This window comes from Gadus macrocephalus, chromosome 13 (assembly GCF_031168955.1).
Source record: "Gadus macrocephalus chromosome 13, ASM3116895v1".
Taxonomy (NCBI): Eukaryota; Metazoa; Chordata; class Actinopteri; order Gadiformes; family Gadidae; genus Gadus; species Gadus macrocephalus.
In genome coordinates this window covers 11950702-11971370 of record NC_082394.1, presented here as the reverse complement: position 1 = coordinate 11971370, position 20669 = coordinate 11950702, and the positions used below count along the sequence as shown (strand labels likewise).

Genomic DNA, 20669 nt, shown 5'->3' with positions numbered 1-20669 from the left:
GCTAAATTAACTCGCCCCGTCATTCTCATCTAGCCACCTCTGATGTGACCCGAGACGCACGTTTCACTCTCATGTTTATTCATTTCACTCTGCCAGATACGGGGAGTGCACTCTAAACCGGTGACCCCGTTTCCGTTGCCCCAAACCCAGAGCAGGGCCATGGGAAGCCAGAGTCGCTGTATTGATTTATTTGCACCCCCTCCTCCTTCCACCAACACCATTTTCCTCATCGTCAGCGAGAATCTCATTTGTATCGCTGAAACGCAGTTTGTGTTGAAAATATCCTGAGCGTGTTCCTGTCCAGATCTTAATCTCAGCCTGTCGGCAGCCCTCTAATCTTACTTTAGTATGTACCACTGGTTAGAGACCTAGGAGAAGGATATCCAAATAACGGAAAAAGCTGCATCGATCATCAGGAAACACACATCCACAGAGTTCACATCCGTCAGCAAAAAAAAAAGACTTCCTTGTGTTCTGGTTTTTTTCTTCGTGGACGAAAGAAAAAACTATTTAGGATGCTTGTTGTATTGCATGCAAATGAAGAGGCACTGGTTGGGTGTGGGATTCTGTGGTCCCCAGAGCACTGGTGTACGCACAATGGACAAAGGCTTCCACTCAGTGGAAGCTTTTCGATCAAAGCAGGTTGTGTGCACGTCTGTGTGTGTGTCCTTGGGGGTATGTGTACATGTGTGTGTGTGTCTTGATTTGAACTGTTCGTCAGTACAGATAATCGGTGATGTAATGTCCCACCAGCGATGTAATGCCATCCCTATGCTGGTTACCCATGTTGTGACATTCAAGAAAGCTGTATTCCTCTATAGTTTCACAATGTTGTGTTTCTAATAGGTGAGGTTGTTTGATAAACCACATTAGAAATATTGAAATAACATAGACCATTAAACGGACCATTGAGGTGAAATATATGAACATATATTCAAATGATTAAACTGAAACTCTGAGTAGAACTGTTGTGGACGTGCAGTCGCTGCAGATTGAATAACATGTACTCTGTATCAATACTAACCTGCAGACATGAGACGCTGAGTGGATTACACACCGTTTCTATAGATTGTGAAGATTAAATGAAATTCTATAAACATTTTGTCTGTCTGTGTTTGCTTGTATGGGTGCACATTAGGGATGAGTCGTCGCGACCGATTCGTTCACAACGAACGAATCCCGAACGTGAATGACAAGAACTGGTTCCCCAAAGCAAGAAGAACTGGTTCTTTGATTCTTTTTAACCAAAAATATGGTCACGTAAATAAAATATACAAACGAACAGAGCTTCGTCTCCCCGCGATTTATATTGATTGAGTCTACAACGTTCTCAAAGATTCAGCCAATGAGAGGTAGCAATGGGGTTGCAATGGCACCTGGGTAAACAAATGACAAGGGCGGTACCGTCGAATATGCGTGCTTTCTCTGTCTGACGTATCTTGGGTCATACCATTCGACGTGGGGCCACTCATATATCCCCCTACATTTTTTCGAAAATAGACTAGACCTCCATCTGTCATTGGATTTTTTTTTTTATCCATTGATGGCTCAATATCTGCGTATACAAGGCTGCAGGTTTGTGTACATAATAGACAGATAGTCCTTGATATGCATCGCTGCAGTAGCATCCCTATGTATTAGCTGAAGTCTCAAAGCCTTCAGGCAAACGTCACGTCTTGTTGCCTTTCCCAGGGAAGTAGGAAATTGCTGCAGACACCCGCTGTTGTCGGTTGCGGTCTTACCCAAAACCCACCGTTATCAACATACCCTCCTCGCCTCCCCCCTCCCCCCTCTTTCCCCAGCCCCCCGTCCTAATAGACTTAATTGGGTTAGTAAATCACCGGATCTAATCTCCATCTGAAAGGTGATCAGAGTGCTGGCTGCTCTCTAGTCCCGCTAATACATGGAGGCTCAACAAATAATCTGGTTATGAGCCCTCCCTTTGAGCGCTTGTCATATTATCTGATTTGACGAATAGATCGGAGAGACTTAAGGCATCTGGTTCTCCCGCTCTTTCTCTCTCCCCATCTCTCTATATCTTCTATCTCTCTCTCTCTCTCTGACTCTCTCTCTCTTCCACTCTCCCTGTCTCTCTGTCTCTCTCCCTCTCTCGTTTGTCTTGTTTCTTCCTGCTGCTGTAGTGTCTTCCCACGTCTAGTCTTCCTTCAGCAGACACGCTCAGAGAAGCACCAGGTGCCTTTCTCTCAGCGCGCTTGTCTGTGATTGGCTGAGAGGCGTGCGTTGAGTTTAAACCACCATCTGTGGCCCCCTCCCCGTCCTCCAACCTGCCTCAGGATGTGGAGGACATGGCGTGTAGGAGGGCGCTGTAACACCTAGACACCTCTAGGCAGACACACACACACACACACACACACACACAAGCACATACACAAAAATAGTTGAGTGTGTGCACAACACACTCACACGCACACATAGTTAGTTTGTGTGTGTGTGTGTGTGTGTGTGTGTGTGTGTGTGTGTGTGTGTGTGTGTGTGTGTGTGTGTGTGTGTGTGTGTGTGTGTGTGTGTGTGGTGTGTGTGTGTGTGTGTGTGCATGGCCTCTGATGAACTATTCTCTGCAGCCCTAATGTGTGATGGAGTCGGTGTCCTGGCACAATGCGTTTTGTCAAGAGGCCCTCAGGGTGCAGCAAGCTTTCAACAATATGCTGTCAACCCCCCCCCCCACCCCCTCCCTCTGTCTACACTGTCTCTATGCTGGTAACTGTGTCTGGCTGTAGTACTTCCATGGAAGTGGATGGGTGAATGATTTTGTCTCTTAAATGTTTCATTATGTTTGAATTTTATTTGAAAGCAAGCCATATCCAGCTAGTATCAAAGAAAAACATGCAAATTGTAAATACTGTATGAAGCAGATTCAGAAATCAATACACTGTACAAGTTGCAGGATTGTGATAGCAAGGTTCTCAGATCCTTGTAGCAAATCGTCCCAGACAGAAGGACTACGTCCACTAAGAGTCCTGTCAGTATGCTAGGCCTGTTGGAGGTTAGCCATGCTACTGTGTGTCCTCCACTTCAATCCAGTGTTTAAATAATCACTGTCCCCTGAAGTCGCTTCAAAACCATTACAACTCTGCTTGTTTCGCAGTACACTATTTACAGCTAATTGCTTGAGTGTAAAAGCTGTTTTCCTCCAGTGAGTGATTGTATTTCTGTTCCACACAGGGAATAACTCCTTATTTTAAATCGAGTTCAAACTGAAAAATGAATAGAGACCAAGACGCAATAATGCATCTTTGAACTCAGGTTATGTAGGAAGAGGAGAGAAAACAACTCCCTGGGTTATGTATATATATATGGGGTTATGTGTAATTATGAGTTACATCAGAAATATTCAGCCAATACATAATAATACCAGCAGAGGAGAATAACCCACATCTCTTGAGCGTTTTGTGTGGCTCATAGGAACGTAGTGCGGTGGAGGGTTCCACTGGGGCGAGATCAGTAGATCACCCCATCAGTCCTTCGTTTTTTTTTTTCTGTGGAAGCATTTCCCACCTGTGCAGTAATGTGATCTCTGATGAATTGCCTGCAAAAGAATGTTACAGAGTTGTACATATAAACCATTTATCTTGATAACTGCCGCCCCCTCAAATGCTCTGTTAAAAACGCCCACCCCTTCGGCTCCCGGGGTCTCATCTGACTGGGAGGGAGACTCCCCGATGAAACCCTGTGTAAGGATTGATTCAGAGTGGGAGAGAGGACGCAATGTTGGTCATATATCTGAACGCAAAGGAACAACTCAAAGACGGGAGAAAAGCAACAGAGAGAGAGAGAGAGATGATGAAGAAAGATTATGAACACACAAACTTTGGGGCACACAAGAAGAATGAGAGGGAATGTGAGCAGGAGAAAGGAGTGAGAGAGAGAGAGAGGGAATGGGAGCGGGAGAGGGAGAAGGAATGTGAGTGGGAGAGAGAGAGAGAGAGAAGGACATGGAATACGAGCAGGCGAGAGGGAAGTAGAGAGGGAATGTGTACGGCAGAGAAAGCGAGAAGTAAGGTGAGCAGGAGGGAGCGAGGTATAGTGAGACAGGGAATGTGAGTGGGAGAGAAACAGGAGCCAGAGAGGGAATGTGAGCGGACGGAGCAAGGTAGAGAAAGAGGGAACATCAGTCAGAGGGACAGGAGCCAGAGAGGGATTGTGAGAGAGAGAGAGAGAGAGAGAGAGAGAGAGAGAGAGGAGAGAGAGAGAGAGAGAGAGAGAGAGAGAGAGAGAGAGAGAGAGAGAGAGAGAGAGAGAGAGAGAGAGAGAGAGAGAGAGAGAGAGAGAGAGAGAGAGAGGTAGTCTTGATGTGAGCGGTGGAGGGTACGAGACAAAGGGGAGAGTGAATGGAGTGATGCGTATGCGTTGCTATCCCTCAGTGTCAATCAAAAAGGAGCCACCGCCGTGAACCCGTGACCCCCACTATGTCCATGTTTAACACATCCATCGAGTCGTTGGGTAACGGGGGGAGGAGGGTTAGGGGTGGTGGGGGGGGGGCGGGGTCACTGGTTATTCCCATCACTGATCTGAGCAGGCCGATGGGTTCCCCATCGATCACATTGATTACTTATGATGACTCATTGATCCGCGGAGCCACCGTGTCTGATGTCGAAATGGATTACATCTGCTAGCACTGCGCCTCCCAGGAGAATCTCCTCAGCGGTCCGCTAATTGCGCTGACCTTAATGACTGCCAAACATCTCTCTCGCCCGCTCCCTCCATTTCTCTCTCACCGCCCTCATCTCCTCTCCCTCTCTATTGTTCTCAGTACCCTATCTCCTCTCTCTCTAGCTACCTCGCTTTCACCCTCTCTCTCGCTTTGTGAGAAAAAGAGAGAGAAGGGAGAAAGGAGATGGGATAGTGAGTATGTGTTGTTGTCACCTCTTGTATCTCTAAAGGGATTGAATCTCCACTGGTTTGTGTGTCTCTCTCTCTCTGTTTCTTCTCTCTCTCTCTCTCTCTCTCTCTCTCTCTCTCTCTCTCTCTCTCTCTCTCTCTCTCTCTCTCATCTTCTCTGTACAACACTTTGAGGGCAACTCAGCCAGACAAGTGACAATGTAACTGTCAACACCTTAACAGCTAAGAACTACGCCCACGCACATATGCTCTCTCCCATGCACACACACACACACACACACAGACTCACACATACGTGTTCAAACAGACATATTCAAGGTGCCTACGACAAGTGCTTTTATATAGTGAATCAATCTATAAATGCACATGTGAACTCCACAATGAGAAACGTCGCTTTAATTTGGACACGATGACGAAGTATATCAAAAGATATACACACAGAGGCAGTTTTAATTAAAACCTGAATGACTGATTCAGGCTAATCCTAAAAGTAGGCTCTTAAATTTATAATTATTAATATTCATTGACTTTTATCAAAAATGAAACAACACACAATCATTAATTCTTACCGTCTTATATGTTTTTTTATGCGTTCCGTAAACCGCCTATCATCACACATGCCCCCCCCCCCCCCCTACGCGCCAACACCACTCTTTAGCCTCCAGGATTTACCTTCCGTTTCGCTGAGTCATCACCGTTAAATCACGATGGCAGTGCCAGTCAGTGTCTGGGTCATCGCCAACCACTGGCACCACATCCCCCGCCAAGTGTGTGTGTGTGTGTGTGTGTGTGTGTGTGTGTGTGTGTGTGTGTGTGTGTGTGTGTGTGTGTGTGTGTGTGTGTGTGTGTGTGTGTGTGTGTGTGTGTGTGTGTGTGTGTGTGTGGGTGTGTGTGGGTGTGTGTGGGTGCGTATATGAGTATCTGTGAAGGTATGCATGTTTTTGTTTGTGTGAGTCTGTGCTTGTGCATGTGCCCTATATGTGTACATGAACACACACACACACCTGTTTGTGTGTGTGTGTCTGTTTGTGTGTTTGGATTCAGCCAGCGACTATCATCCTTGCTGTACAAATCCTCCCCCTTTTTTCATGCTGGGGGTTTATAGGCAGTTCCACTGTGTCACTACAGCATGAACTTTGCTAGTAGAGAACGCTGTGACATAAACCAGCTGCTGTGAGGCACACTGGCCCCCTCCCCTCAAGAGCCTTTGGTGTTGTGCGAAGACAGCAGCTCTAAACACTGTTGCACTGCGTGGCCCTTGGACCGTGAGGTCTTTAGTCTTTGAGACTATCTTAGCATCCGGTCAGAGGATGTGGCTCTGGCGATACTCTTCAACCGAAAACGCCTCAGGAGTTGAGCAAAGATGGTTTAAATTAAACTTGATGTTGTGTTCGAGTGCTGTTTAACGCTAGAAAACATCTGGTCTATTTCTGTACATGGAGATGTCAATTAAATGTTGACCTATCCACCCGTAACCATACTGTTGTTGTTTTCGATGTTGATTTGGTCTTTCACTCATTCACTGTCTGATTTGTTATTTCATACCATTGTTTTTGTACTCCAGTGATGGACGTGTTTTTGAATACAATCTTTTATTTACCGGTTACGGGGGAAGACCTTTACTTAAAAACCAAATGTCTATTTCGAATGGGTCATTTCACACGCACACAGACAGCCAGACACATGCAAACCAACATGATCTCAGTGCGGATCTTTCGCCACACCGCAACACAACACAACAACAGTTTATGTCCATCACTTTGCAAACTTTCCTATTTTTTTGCATCTGGGGGGCGGGCGTTGTGATCTGGTGGTGCCTGAGGGTCAGGGGATATTACCCGTCAACGCAAAGCCTGATAGCGTTTCAGCTTGAGCCCTTTCGTCCGCGTGTGGAGAGGGCATGTGTGTTGACGCGGGGACGTGAGCGGACTGGGTAGTGGCCTTTATCGTCAGAGGCTTGCGACGCAGTGTTGCATGTCAGACTGATCGCCTGCATGGCGCCTCAGTGGCATTAGTGGAGGAAATCGTCCGTCTGCTGCGATCTGCGTGGGGAAAGGTCAGTGAAATTCTACCCCTGCCCCCCCCCCCACACACACACACACACACACACACACACACACACACACACACACACACACCTCACACACCATCCTACCTCACCCACCCCCCCTACTCAACGGTATCGCCCATGAGAAATGTTCGCCCAAAACGCCTTACCCGAAGAACTTAATTCATACACATTATATACCACCACATATACATGCCCTGTGTTGAAAGGAAGTTGTTCAATGGTGGACGTGTTTTTCCCCCCGTTATTTTCAGCACCATTTTACGTGCCTGGTTGCTTTTCGACCTGTTTGCGGCTCTGGGATCTGATGTCCCCAGAGATGGGATGATACAGCCTCCAGGGTGTATTGATTGGCAGGGCTATTAGCCAAGTAGCACCATATCTTCTTTATCTCCCTCTGCGTCTTTCTCTTTTTTCTCAATCTTTCCTTTTTTCCCTTGAAGCTATTGTCAAGCTCAGTTTGAATCTTCGCTGAAATCAGATTTACAAGACATGCCAAAATGACCTGCAGGCATTATGGGAAGGGTACATTTTGCTATGTTTGTGTCCGTTTTTGCGGGTGTCGTTTTTTTGGGCAATGTGTGTGTCTTTGTGTGTGTGTGTGTGTGTGTGTGTGTGTGTGTGTGTGTGTGTGTGTGTGTGTGTGTGTGTGTGCTTGTTCTCAGTAATGGGCTTCGTGCATCTCCCCTCGTGGACGGCCAGGATGATGTCGCCATGGCAACGGCAGGTTAGACCCAGCGATCGGCAGGCCTTGCGAAAGACTCGAAAGAGCTCTCATAACCTCCCATATTTTTTTTTTTTTCTGCTCGCTCTCTTTCTTCATCTCCTTTTCTCAATCTCTCACTCTCTCTGTTTCTCTGTCTTTTTCTCTCTATAACTCTCTCACCCTTTCTTCACCTTCCCTTGTTTCTTGTTGATAAAAAGACGGGTGTTTTGATCTTCAGTGACGCTGGGCGACGACTCGTACGGCAACACTGCCACCTTTTGACCTAAAGTAAACAGGTGGGGTTGTGAACCCGACCGCGTCAGGCCTTCTCCAGTCCCAGTCCGAGGCACGTGAGGAACCTGGATCCGTGGACGGAGACTGCAGTACATGACCCGCAGCAGAGAGGACAGGGACAATGCTAGTATGTAACAAAGAGGCTGAGAGGGGACACAGCCTATTAGTCGTTTATCAAGGGTGCTTTGGTCAAGGCAATCCTGAACAAATATCGTCAAAAAAACGGTTTACCAATCTCTAAGAATCTTTTATTTTGAACTACAAAGATGTTACAAGGATCAAATGAAACGATTGAGATAAGACGATTCAGGTGCATTGTTATTATTGCTCATTGATCTACAAATTAATCTACAAATTAATCTTTGTTTTATTGTTTTGTTAGAAGTATTTCGTAATTGATCGTAAATGCAGCACCATTGAGTGTTATTAACAGTCACTATATAAACACATGAGGAAAGCATTTACATACAGGAGTGATAAATACAACATGCATCTGTCAGTTTCGTAGTTGCTCTACAACTTCACAACTATTGAAGGATTCATCAAAGCCTTCTATTTATATTTTCCAGTCCTACTAGATTCTTACAAGGTTGTACGTACTGACATTGCCACCTAGTGGTCTCCCCCAGACAAGCCAACATGGTTTCGTTAGGCTGTGGAACTACATTGAATGGCTTTAAACTGTTATGATGATCCAGTAATCTTTTTCGATTAAGGAAGTAAATGCTTACTAATGGCATTACATACAAAGAAAAGTACAAGTTGAAGTTGGGCTCTGCATTCCTTTGCAAGGTTTCTTCCTCGATATTAAGGGAGGTTTTTCTTGCTCCATGGAGGCCTAGAGTTAGAGCTAGTGACACTAAATGTGGCCTGTGGAGCCATTTGAGACTCTTAATGTGATTAAGGGCTATACAAACCAAAATGACTTGGTTTGAGTTGCATGAAAGAACAGCCACATAAAAAACGGTTGTATAACCACCACACGAGTTTGGGGGAGTCTGTTCTCCCTCTCTTCTTTAATGTTGTACAGGCACACATCCTTCCAGCATCTTGCTGCACAATTTGAATCTTCCATCGCATCCGTTTCACAATCTCACTGATTTATGTGCATATTCATGGCTCCTAGGCCCTAAAGATGCCTAAGCCAAGGGAGCTGGGGTGACACCGGGTCAAGACGCTTTCCAGGAGACATCCTCAGTCACTAATAAATATTCAAGAACAGAGACCTCCAGGCGCCGACATTGACACATGCAGATCCATGCCAACTGCGCAGTTTACTGTCATTGCCCCGCCGGCCGGAGGCTGTTGATACACTCTGTGACGGCTTCGGCTGCAGTCGGCAAGCACCCCGGCCTGTTCTTGTCCCACGCTGGTCATATATTAAATTCTGGTCATATATTGATGCTCGTTTATATATTGATTCCTGCTCATTAATGCTTGGTCATAAATTGATGTTTGGTCATATATTGATGCTTGGTCATGTATTGATGCTTGGTCAGACATTGATGCTTGGTCATGTATTGATGCTTGGTCAGACATTGATGCTTGGTCATGTATTGATGCTTGCTCGTGTATTGATGCTTGGTCAGACATTGATGCTTGGTCATGTATTGATGCTTGGTCAGATTCCCGAACCCGAGCCTGCTGTGTTCCTCTCGTGCCCACTGCGGTGTTACGTCATGAAACGTAAGATTGATCAAACATATACTCCACATCCGGAGGGGCGGTAAAGTGCCGTTAACCGTGTAAGTTAATACAGTTTGAAAAGGTTTGACACATATATGAATCACTTAAGGCTTTAGCGCTAATGTGTTTTCACTTAAGGCTAAACGCCCGGGTTTGTTGCTGTTACTTAAGGGGCCGGGGGTATCGTTGGATTAGGAGGTTTTTTTTATTTGTGAGGGGGTCTTGTAAGGAGTGTTATCGTGACCTAAATGGGTGTGGGGTTTCATGCCCATTGCAAGACAACGATCTCTTCACAGTTTAATGGAGTCAGATCAATACGGACGTATCGTCTCCTTTTCATAACGCAGCCATTCCCCCCATTTCCCCCGCCCTGCAGGGAGTCTCTGTTTATCTCTGTATTCAATCCGCTTATGCTGGTTTTCTACTCCACTGCTCCTGTTTGTTTTTCCGCTTAAACTCCCCGTTTAAGCGCTCGAAGCTGTGGTTGTACAATTTGAAGGCTCATTGGCAATAGGGGAGTTTGGAAACTCAAATGTTTAAAGAAAACGTTGAGGATTTATTTGTTGTCCTTTATATTTCGTTGAGCATGTCCGGGCTTTTGCGCTCAGTTACCTTGCGGATAATGTTTGTTTAACTTGTTTCTTGCTTTGCCCAGTCCCTGTTCTACTTTTTTTTCCACATACCACAAATCCTTTCTGAAGATGACAGCCAATTTACACTTGGGTTTTTCGTGTCTTAAATCGTGATCAGCTCTTTGATGAAAAAAACAAACATTTGTCCCCACAAGCTTAACATTGATCACTTGCAGTTCAACCAAACGGAGCATGAATTAATCCATTCAGGCTGCTATCTTTCATTGTGACAAAAACTTTTGCAATGGCTTGAGAGCTTGTTTGAAACAGTGTCACTCTGCTTTATTGTATTGTATTACCCACACTGAGGTATTTGGGCGGGGGCGGCGGGGTGAACAGTGAAATCAGCAGAAATAAATAGCCTGTTTACTGGGTTTTTCTCTATAGCTCAGTGGCTGCTGATCCCTGACACTCTCTCTCTCTCTCCCCCCTCCCTCTTGCTCCCTCTCTCTCTCCCCCCTCCCTCTTGCTCCCTCTCTCCTCCCTCTCACTCCCTCTCTCGCTTTCTCCCGCTCTCACTGTCTCTCTCTATGACCCCACTCTCTATCTCCCCTTCGTTCTCTCTCCCTCTCTTTCGCTCCCATCCCTCTATCCTCCTCTCCCTCTCAAAAACTATCTCTCTTTCTCTCGCTCTCTCTCCCATCCCTCCCTCCCTCTACTTCTCTCTCTCTCCCTCTCTCTGTTTATCCCTCCCTCTCTCTGTATCTCTCTATCCCCCTCTCTTATTATCTCGTTCTCTCTCTCGTTCTCTCTCTCTCTCGCTCTCTTGCTCTCGCTCTCTCTCCCATCCCTCCCTCCCTCTACTCTCTGTCTCCCCTCTCTCTCTCCCTCTCTCTGTTTATCCCGCCCTCTCTCTGTATCTCTCTATCCCCCCTCTCTTATTCTCTCTGTCTCTCTCTTTCTCTTTCTCTCGCTCTCTCCCATCCCTCCCTCTACTTCTCTCTGTCTCCCCTCTCTCTCCCTCTCTCTGTTTATCTCTCCCTCTCTCTGTTTATCTCTCCCTCTCTCTGTATCTCTCTATCCCCCCTCTCTTATTCTCTCTCTCTCTCTCTCTCTCTCTCTCTCTCTCTCTCTCTCTCTCTCTCTCTCTCTCTCTCTCTCTCTCTCTCTCTCTCACCCTCCCTGCGTCAAAGCTGTGCTTCCTGTAAACGGTGAAACTCTGCCCCGACATGGTGACCTGTAGCCTGGCCCACAGGGAGTATCATATGTTCTTGGCTCCTTATGGCCTCACCTCCTTTCCCTCCCTCCCTCTTGACTCTTATCTCCTCCTTCCCCTTATCCTCCTTCTCCTCTTCTCCCGTTTTCCCTTCATTGCCTAGTTCTTCTTCTCCTCCCCAACTGTTCTCGGGTTTCTCTGCCCCGGAGTTCCAAGGACGCTCCCCGGGTCAGATTCATCTGAGTCCTGCGCTTCTCTCTCAGTCTCTATCCCGGCGGCCATGCTAGAGTTCCTGTTTCGCTTTTACCTAGTGTTGAACCATTCCTTCATTTGTTTCCCGTACATCGATGTTTGACTCGCTTACCTCTACAGACCCTGGCGATGGGCGTCGTGGTAGATACTTGTCTCTCAAAAAGTCAGGGGTGTTTTTTGATTGACGGAAGACGTTCAGTCGCCGGGATTTGAACTCTGCTCTTTGATTGTGGCATAGGTCTTTGATTATTAGATTCTCGCAAAGAGCAAAAAAAACTCGACCAGCCCTGCTCTTGCCCCCCTAACCGGCCTGGACAGCGGTGAACACTCTGCGGTTTGAACCTTTTGATCCATCCCCCCCACTCGGTGAGAGCCTCCCCAACCAGCCGCCATGCCGGTCCGGATCATGTGCTCCATCTCCTTCTCGGCCGACGAGGAGCCCGGCAGCAAGGACATGTTTGACGACCGCTACCAGCGCGTCCGCAAGGGCTGCGGCGGCGTGGCCGGGGGCGGCGGCGGCGGCGGCTCCCAGGACTACCCGGACGGCGGCGAGCAGCCCGACGACTACGGCGGCGAGGGCTCTGAGGCGGCCGGCTCGGAAGAGGAGGCGGGCCGGGTGGACGACCTGGCGGCCTTCTTCGACGGCTGCTCGCTGCACGGCGCCAACCACATCTTCGTGGAGGACAAGAAGTTTGGCGTGCGGCAGGGCCTGTGGGCGCTGGTGTTCCTGCTGGCGCTGGCGGCCTTCCTGATGCAGGTGGCGGACCGCGTGCTCTTCTACCTGACCTACGACCACGTCACCATGCTGGACGAGCGCACGGCCGCCAACATGACCTTCCCCGCCGTCACCTTCTGCAACTTCAACACCTTCCGCCGCTCCCAGCTCAGCTACAGCGACCTCATCTTCATGGGGCCCCTGCTGGGCTTCGAGGACAACATGGCACCGGGGATCCCGCTGGCGCCCGACCGCCCCCCCGGCTCGCGCTTCAGCCTCGACGAGTTCTTCAACCGCACGCGCTTCCGCATCGAGGACATGCTGCTGGAGTGCGACTTCCGCGGGCTGGAGTGCGGCCCGGAGAGCTTCCGAGAGGTAGGGGTCGGCGGTGTTGGGGGGGGGGGGTTGCTGGCGGAGAGAGGGGCCACGGCTAGTATAGCGTCCGGGGGGCGGGGGGGCCGACGTTAGCGTGGCTGGTGTGTTGACGGGAGGGAGGTCGACCCGGACGGCTTCGTTGTGATCGATTGACGATGGGCGGAGGGAGTTTGAAGTGTGTGAGGAAGTTGTGTGACGCAGCCCATGAGACCCGGCCGCAAACACATGGTGTGTGATAGAAATGATTCAACAAAAAAAACATTCATTTATTTTGGATCATTGAGAGGATTCTTGTAGAATAGTGCGGTGCGGAGTGGATAGCCCTGCTGTGTGTTTGAGCATGCGTATGTGTCTACAACGCCTCAATGGGCTGGCTAACGGTTAGACGAAAGAAGCAGGTATAAAGGATGGATGTACAGGCAGACAGACCAATGGAAATACAAATTGGTTGAATCTGTGATTCATGTTGGATCTCAGATGTTGGGCTGACCTTTGAGCTGTTTACACAAGAGAACGCTCTGTTCCATGTGGAAAGAGAGGGTACGTGTCGTATCGACGTATCGAACCTCATGTTAGTACACTGGTGTTAACATACAGTAGGAGGTAGCATACATCTGTTGTTGGAGATAAAAGGCGTGGGGGTCAATCCTGTTTGTGACCTTACAAACATAAAAACCATTGTCCCACCTTGTAAAGACACTTCCTTCCTGTCACGTTGGACACTGGCCAGCCATAACCCCCCCCCCTCCTCCCCCCCAAGGGTACATGCACGTCGGAACAGGCCTACCACTGGAATACTGAGCGTCCGTTTGTGTTGACAAAATCCATCTCTACTGCTTATTGATTTCCCCGACCTTTGGGCGGATGCGAACAGTTATGCTGCGACTGCTAATGGCTGTACATGGGCTATAATTAGAGCTCTGGTAAATTGACATTTTTAGACAAAGCCTCTGGAATGATGAGCTCATTACGAGTTCGTAATGTTTGCTAAAGTCGATTGTTATGTATTTAGTGGTGTTGGATTTATTAGGATAATTACTGTTCTAATTATGATTACATCAGCTTTTCTTTTTCCCTGCATTTCCTCAGTGTTGAAATAAAGTAGCATTGTGAGGTGACGTCATGATAAATTTCAGATTAGAAATAGCAAGGCTGTCCAACCAGGTATATATTCGTCCAGATTTCAGCCATCGCAATACTAACAATTAATGGCTAAATTAATGTATTGCTTTTTCCTATCTCAGATCATAAAATGCATCGTTGGCTCGGCCGCCCTTTAACTTGGCTCTGCTGCCTTGTGAGTGCCCTTGCTATCATTAATGAAATATTACAGTCTATTTAAATCAATAGATTCAACCACAATGAAAATAAGCTTCTTCTCAAGCTCTTTCTCCATGGTTCTGGGGGTTGAAGAGCAGAGTAGAGAGCTGAATACCATGTCAACAAAACAAGTGAACAAAACGAGAGAGAAAGAGAGAGAGAGAGAGAGAGAGAGAGAGAGGGGGGGGGGGGGGTGACAACAATAACAACATATGGATTGGTTGCGGCTGGGGTACCAGCTCTGCAAAGACCTTCAAAGACGGCTGGGGGTGGTAGATAATCCTTTGGTGTTCCAGTAGTGGAGAGAAGAACTCGGCCTGGGAGGATGTGTATGTTTTTCTTACAGAAAAGCTCAAGGTTTGGTCCCACACAAAGGCGATGAAATTATGAAAATCTGAATCTCTTATTACGGAAATACAATAAATGTCAGATATATCGGACAACGTCTGTGATCCCGGAACAGTTGTTGCAAAGAAACAGATGTAGAAACACGCCTATGTTTGTGTGTGTGTGTGTGTGTGTGTGTGTGCGAGGACATGCGGACAGATCTTTTATGTCGTAGTCTTACTGGATAATGCAGCTGTCGTGTTCAATACGGCTGTCGCTTTGAAATAAATCTTGCTCTGATAGCCATTGGCGTGTTCTTAACTATAAAATTGCCACGGACAAATGTTGACAGAAATGAAAAAGCTGCAGGCTGTGTAGCACTACGCTTTCTTGGTGCATAAAGCACAGAACACACAGCCAGGACGAGCAGAGCAGTACTGGGATTCTTTGAACGCCTTGTGTTGCCTTTAAAGCCCTGTGTTGCCTTTCAAGCCCTCTTGGCTCTGGCGTGCCATAGTTACATTTTCAGAGCGCCTATGGGCAGGGACGTGATGTTCTGTTTCACATTCCAGACTATGATGAGAGTGTTGTCTATTGTTGGGATCTGTAAAAAAAAAAAAAGCATTTGAAATAAATACACTGCATACAGGCAATTAGATTTGAAATATAGCCAACACTTTGATTATTTTATGTTTGAAGATTTCTGTGGTTATTATTTGTGCCCATAGATTCAATGTTGTGACTTTTGACCCGGGGGTCTACTGGGGTAATCAGTAGGGGTTGCTCTCGAGGCTTCCACCGTCTACCCAACATTTTAAATATTCATACTGTGTGTGAGTGTATGTATGTGTGTGTGTGTGTGTGTGGGGGGGATTGGTGGGTGGTGGGTGGGAGTGTGGATGGATGTGTGTGTGTGTGTGTGTGTGTGTGTGTGTGTGTGTGTGTGTGTGTGTGTGTGTGTGTGTGTGTGTGTGTGTGTGTGTGTGTGTGTGTGTGTGTGTGTGTGCAGGGCGTGTCTGACTGGAGTTAGCGCCGCTGAGCACTGCAGAGCTGCCGCTTCCTGACCTCGAAATCGAAAGGGAAGTGGCGCCTGCCGCTGTGTGGGCGGCTCTAAACCGCTCCACCGGCCGTGCTGAGCCGCTCTGGGTTCAATGTGACACGGTTCTGGACCGTGCTTTGAAGAGCACACCTCGCCCAACTCGACTGCATCCAAATGGTGCAAATCGGAGGCTCCTGTTACAATGCGGACACAGCCAATCACCAATGCTGATTTTATTTTGCCGCAATCGCAGAGCCGGCGGAAGGTTCAGGCCATGGACTTTAGATATCATCATTCATTTTGAGTAAATATGCACCACATATTTTAAACACGCAACAATACGAAAAGCCTCTCTAAAGAAAATGTGTGTACAAGCAATAGGTACTGACATTCTGTTGCCATAGCTTTCTTCAAGTTAGATGTGTGGCTAACTAAAAAGTGAATGAACCCTGTCTAAAGTGTGACTGTTTGATAGATTTCTTGGCAATTATTCAAAAGCACTAAGCAAGGTACAATAAAACGTCTGAGAGCATTTTCTGGTGTTAATTGCATTATGGAGAAAGAGCACTTAAACAATCAATTTATAGAGACAGCTCTGAGAGGCTGTGGTTGAGTGGGAGGCCTGTAGAAAGGTCAGTCCGGGTGTGTGTGTGTGTGTGTGTGTGTGTGTGTGTGTGTGTGTGTGTGTGTGTGTGTGTGTGTGTGTGTGTGTGTGTGTGTGTGTGTGTGTTTTGAACAGAACGTTTACAAAACCCCCAAAGTACTCAATATTCTTTCAACAAAGGAGCGGCCTATTCATTTCCCCCTGTCTGGTGCTCTGGAGACGAATGCGGGGGGGCTGCGGGGGGGAAGAGAAGGGCTCTTCTTCGTACCCGCAGCCCTCTCGCTTACCCTCCACTGGGGGGGGAGTCATCGATCGCCTCTCAGTCAGCCAATGCACCAGTGGAGTCACTGGAACTGTGATCAGTGCACCCGTTTTACCCCTGCACCCCCACAATGCACCACTCCATTTGTGCCGCAATCTCCACTCTCTGGACCCATTTATTCACTAGGAGACGTCCATCATCGAGTCCTAAGAGAGCGAGAGCAAGAGAGAGAGAGATCAGATACCAAATGTTAAGGCAATAATCTGTGAGGTCAAGCCCAGTTGGGTCCCGGTCACGCAACGTATCACATCACCCTGAACGATGTACCTACCACAATCTGCTGCTGGATTCCACCAGCACAACAAATCACTTATCTTTTATGTTGTATTTTAACACAGTCTTTTTGACTTACCATCCTGACCAAGCTATGCATCAAGCACTACAAATGGTATTCAAGATCGAAGGTCCAATCTTTCTCACAAATACAAAGGTTTTAATTTATTAGAATTGCATAAAAATGACATAGTACAACATTATCGATAACAAATACAAACCATCACAGTCTCATACCGAACCGGCGACTGTTAGAATTACAATGCCTGACTAATGCATGCATAATACACCCATTCAGGCATTGCATGGACCTGCAAGTCCTGGGCAACTGACCAAGCTGACTTCAATCAACAATCCATCTCTCTCCTCCCCACACGTTTGGGCCACAACTAATCAATGAGGGAATCTATTTGGGGTAATGTGGTCACTGCCAACCGGACGGACGCTGATGAGAGACATGCCGAGGCCTGCTCTGTTTATAAGGCCTGCCTGGGGGAACGGCCTCCCAGACTCCACTCACACTGTATTGAGGAGGCTAGGGGGGGGGGGGCATGAGGGTAGGAGGCAGAGCATTGATTTCTGTCTGTCTCTATCTATCTGTCTCTCTTTCTAACTCCCTCGGGTATCCGCTCTGTCAATCTGACTTATTCCTAATTCCTCTCTCTCTCTCTCTCTCTCTCTCTCTCTCTCTCTCTCTCTCTCTCTCTCTCTCTCTCTCTCTCTCTCTCTCTGCTTCTCTCATACTGGCTGTCTCCCCGTCAGTCTCAATCTATCCTTATCTCTCCCTCTCTCTCACACACTCTCCCTCTCTCTTTCTCTCTCTCACCTCCATCTCTATCCATCTCTATCCCTTCATGAATCCTCATCAATTCTCTACTTTCATGCGTTTATTTCTCATTACATTTTTTATTTTGTGTTTGCATTAGCGATTCATCTTCATTAACGAGACCTATCTCTCTCTCTCTCTCTCTCTCTCTCTCTCTCTCTCTCTCTCTCTCTCTCTCTCTCTCTCTCTATCTCTTTTTCTCTCTCTTCCTCTCCCAACCTCTCCTTTCCATGGCCTCTTGGCTTTGTGCGTGTGTGTGTGTGTGTGTGTGTGTGTGTGTGTGTGTGTGTGTGTGTGTGTGTGTGTGTGTGTGTGAGTGTGTGTGTGTGTGTGTGTGTGTGTGTATCTCTGGAAGCAGACGGCTGGGTCAATAGTTGGGCCTCACAGCCACGACCTGGGCTTCAGCTTGCAGTAAGTCTGCCCCCAGGCACAAAGTGATCCCACAGTCAGATCAGTGATCCAGATGCCCCTCTTCTGCTGCCTGCACCCCTGGACGCGGCTAGATTTACAGCCATCCCACAGGGGGGGCTCACTTTCACCCCTTCCTCACCTCTCCTCTCCTTTCCTTTTCTCTCCTCTTCAATTCTCCTCCCGCTCTTCTCCCTTCCCCTCTTCCACTCTCCTCTCCGCTCCTCTCCTCTCCTCCCCTTTCATCTCCTCTCCCCTCTACTCCCCTCGTCCCCTCTCCTCTCCTCTCTGCTCCTCTCCGCTCTTCTCTTCTCCTCTCCTCTCCTCTCTTCTCCCCTCTTCCACTCTCCTCTCCTCTCCTCTCCGTTCCGCTCCTTCCTTCTCCTCCCCTCTCCTGCTCTCTCCTCTCCTCCCCTCCCCTCTCCTCTCCTGTCCTCTCCTCTCCTGGAAGAGCATCTCACTGTTTGGTCCAAAAAAACGGAGAAAAAGGACAGAAGACAGACAGAATGGCTCCCAAAAGGAAAAGGTCAGATAAATACCGAGAGACAGTCGTAATGGTGGAAAGATAGGCATGATGGCTGACCGACAAACAGACAGACAGACACAAACATGCACACAGACTGACAGACATGGTAGACAGACAATCAGAGAAACAGGCATGCAGGCGTTCAGACACACAGGATAAGGCAAAGATTGTAATTGTTCCTTTTATTGGCAAGAAAGACATACAGTTAGCCAGACAAATGCAAAGAAAAGACAGCAGGCTGTGGAACCGGCCTATCTGTATGTAAGAAAGACAGACAGAGAGGGAGGGTGAGACACACAAGCGGTATAGAAAGAGTGAGGGGAAAGGCTAATTAAATGCCAGAGCTGGCCGTGTCTTCTACGAGTTGTAAATGCTTGCCATCGTTTGGCACTTTATAGGACACATTTGGCAGAAATTGTATCTGGAAAGACAAAGTATAATGTTATCATGCCAAAGAAGCACAGGGCCATGATGTAATAGACGCTGGTAAATAATTAGAAAGTGTAATGGATTACACTTACGCAGAGTGGGTTTCAGTGACTATAACGCCAGATCCTCGCTGTGGCACATAATTAAAGCTAGTCATGTATTGAACCGATATTAGCATATACAATAACATGGCCAGTAAGTCTAATTAAACTGCCACTTTCCATAATAGAAACAGCTGTCCTGTCATTTTTCTAACAAATAGCCCTTTTGTCCTTTATTTAAATGTAACTTCTTTTTTTTTGCCATTCTCAGAGTAACAGGAACACTGTACGTAACCTTAAAGCACAAAGGCGTTAATGTATGGAATGTGTGGGGTGCGCTCCATTCCTTTAGAAAGCCTTCCAATTGTATCATCTACAGGGGGAATCAGAAAGGCACGTACAGACATTAAGGAAAGTCAAAGTCAGGTTAATGACGGCATGTCGCCACAGAGGATTCCTCTGCCGGTGTGCAGTTCTAAAGGGGAATAAGTAGCTGTTATTACGGCTGCGTCAGGGTTGGATGAGGTACGCTCCACATACCACAAGTGCTTTCTCCGTTCCAAGGTGAACACAGAACACCATCAAATATTCATCCAGCTACTCGGTGGAATTCAAATAGCAGTCTGAAGATGCTGTCGTCTTCTGTCGCATTAGGTTCCTATTTGTTATTTATCATTTGCCAAGGTTGACTCTTTGAAGACGCTCCCAACGTTTCTATCAGAGCACTCGTTTTATTCACTTCATGTTCTTCCCCCAGAACGGAAATTTGCAAAAACAAATTATTCATTGTTGTGTTTTCTTATTGTTGTTCTTATGATGTTTCTAATCTTTCTCTGCCTTCAGAAGAGATCATTTAAACGTGTTTTCCAAATAAATACAGAGGAGAAAAATCACCTCATCCGCCCCCACTAACAGACAGTGGGGTTGTTTGTCTCTTTGGTGACACAAGGGGGCACTGTTTTACAATCTTTACAGAATATGTTATTTTTCGATTGTTTTTGTGACAGAGCACTTCCTGCTTTTTTTTATGCAAGCTTTTTCCAGAGAAGTTAAGGCATTATACGTTGTTCTTAATGGGGAGTGTGGATATTTGTTTGTGTGTGTATGTACACACACAGACATTTGTTTGGAGGGGTTGCATCCTCCCGGTACTCTTGGTCGACTCATTAGTATACTCTTCTCTTCATTATTATTTTTACATATTTTTTTCCTCGTCAGGGCATGGAGGGTCATTTAATATCCGTGGGCTGGGTAGAATGGCAACATATTACTCCTTCTCTATCCCGGTGAATGATTGCCTTTTTTCCCCCCATGCAACCTTTTTAATTAAGTCATTGATTGGTCGTCTCTTGGAAAGAGAGGCCAACCGAATCAGTCATAAAGCCAGTTCTATCTGCATCCAACCACATCCAACAGGATATAAAGCTCTGGTTATTAATTGGAGAAGTGAGTGGGCTACATCTTCTTCAGCGCCAGAAACATCAAGCGACAGTTACTGAACAGCTAGTGAAGCGGTGAAAAATCGAAGGCATGGATTGTGTAGCTTGACAAAGATGAATGCCTCACCATGGTGTAAAAATGAGGGATAATCCAGCCATACTGGGGGCAATTACATAGGAGTAAGATATGTCTTACGGTATGGACTGGCGAACAGCCAGTTATCAGCTAATTAGGCGTATGACTTTACCTTAATGGCTTCTTACAGAATACTACCTCTTAGCCAATGCCAAGTAAGAGAGTGCTCAGAATGACTTACGCATGTGAACACAATACATCTCTCTCTCTTCCCGCTATAAATAGACAAAGACTT

The 20669-nt window shown here is 47.0% G+C and overlaps 1 protein-coding gene across 3 annotated transcripts in view; it reads left to right on the top strand.

The window, feature by feature from the left end:
- asic1b (acid-sensing (proton-gated) ion channel 1b) overlaps positions 1 to 20669 on the top strand; it is a 133427-nt gene that overhangs the window by 71610 nt on the left and 41148 nt on the right. Inside the window, exon 1 of one of the 3 annotated variants that reach the window (XM_060069543.1) lies at positions 11378 to 12744. The exons of 1 other annotated variant lie outside the window; for it this stretch is intronic. In XM_060069543.1, coding sequence (XP_059925526.1) covers positions 12046 to 12744 — 699 coding nt within the window. In that variant the 5' untranslated portion in view covers positions 11378 to 12045. Of the gene's footprint in view, positions 1 to 11377; positions 12745 to 20669 lie in introns of those variants that run through there. One more of the 3 variants, XM_060069542.1, reaches the window with a different exon arrangement.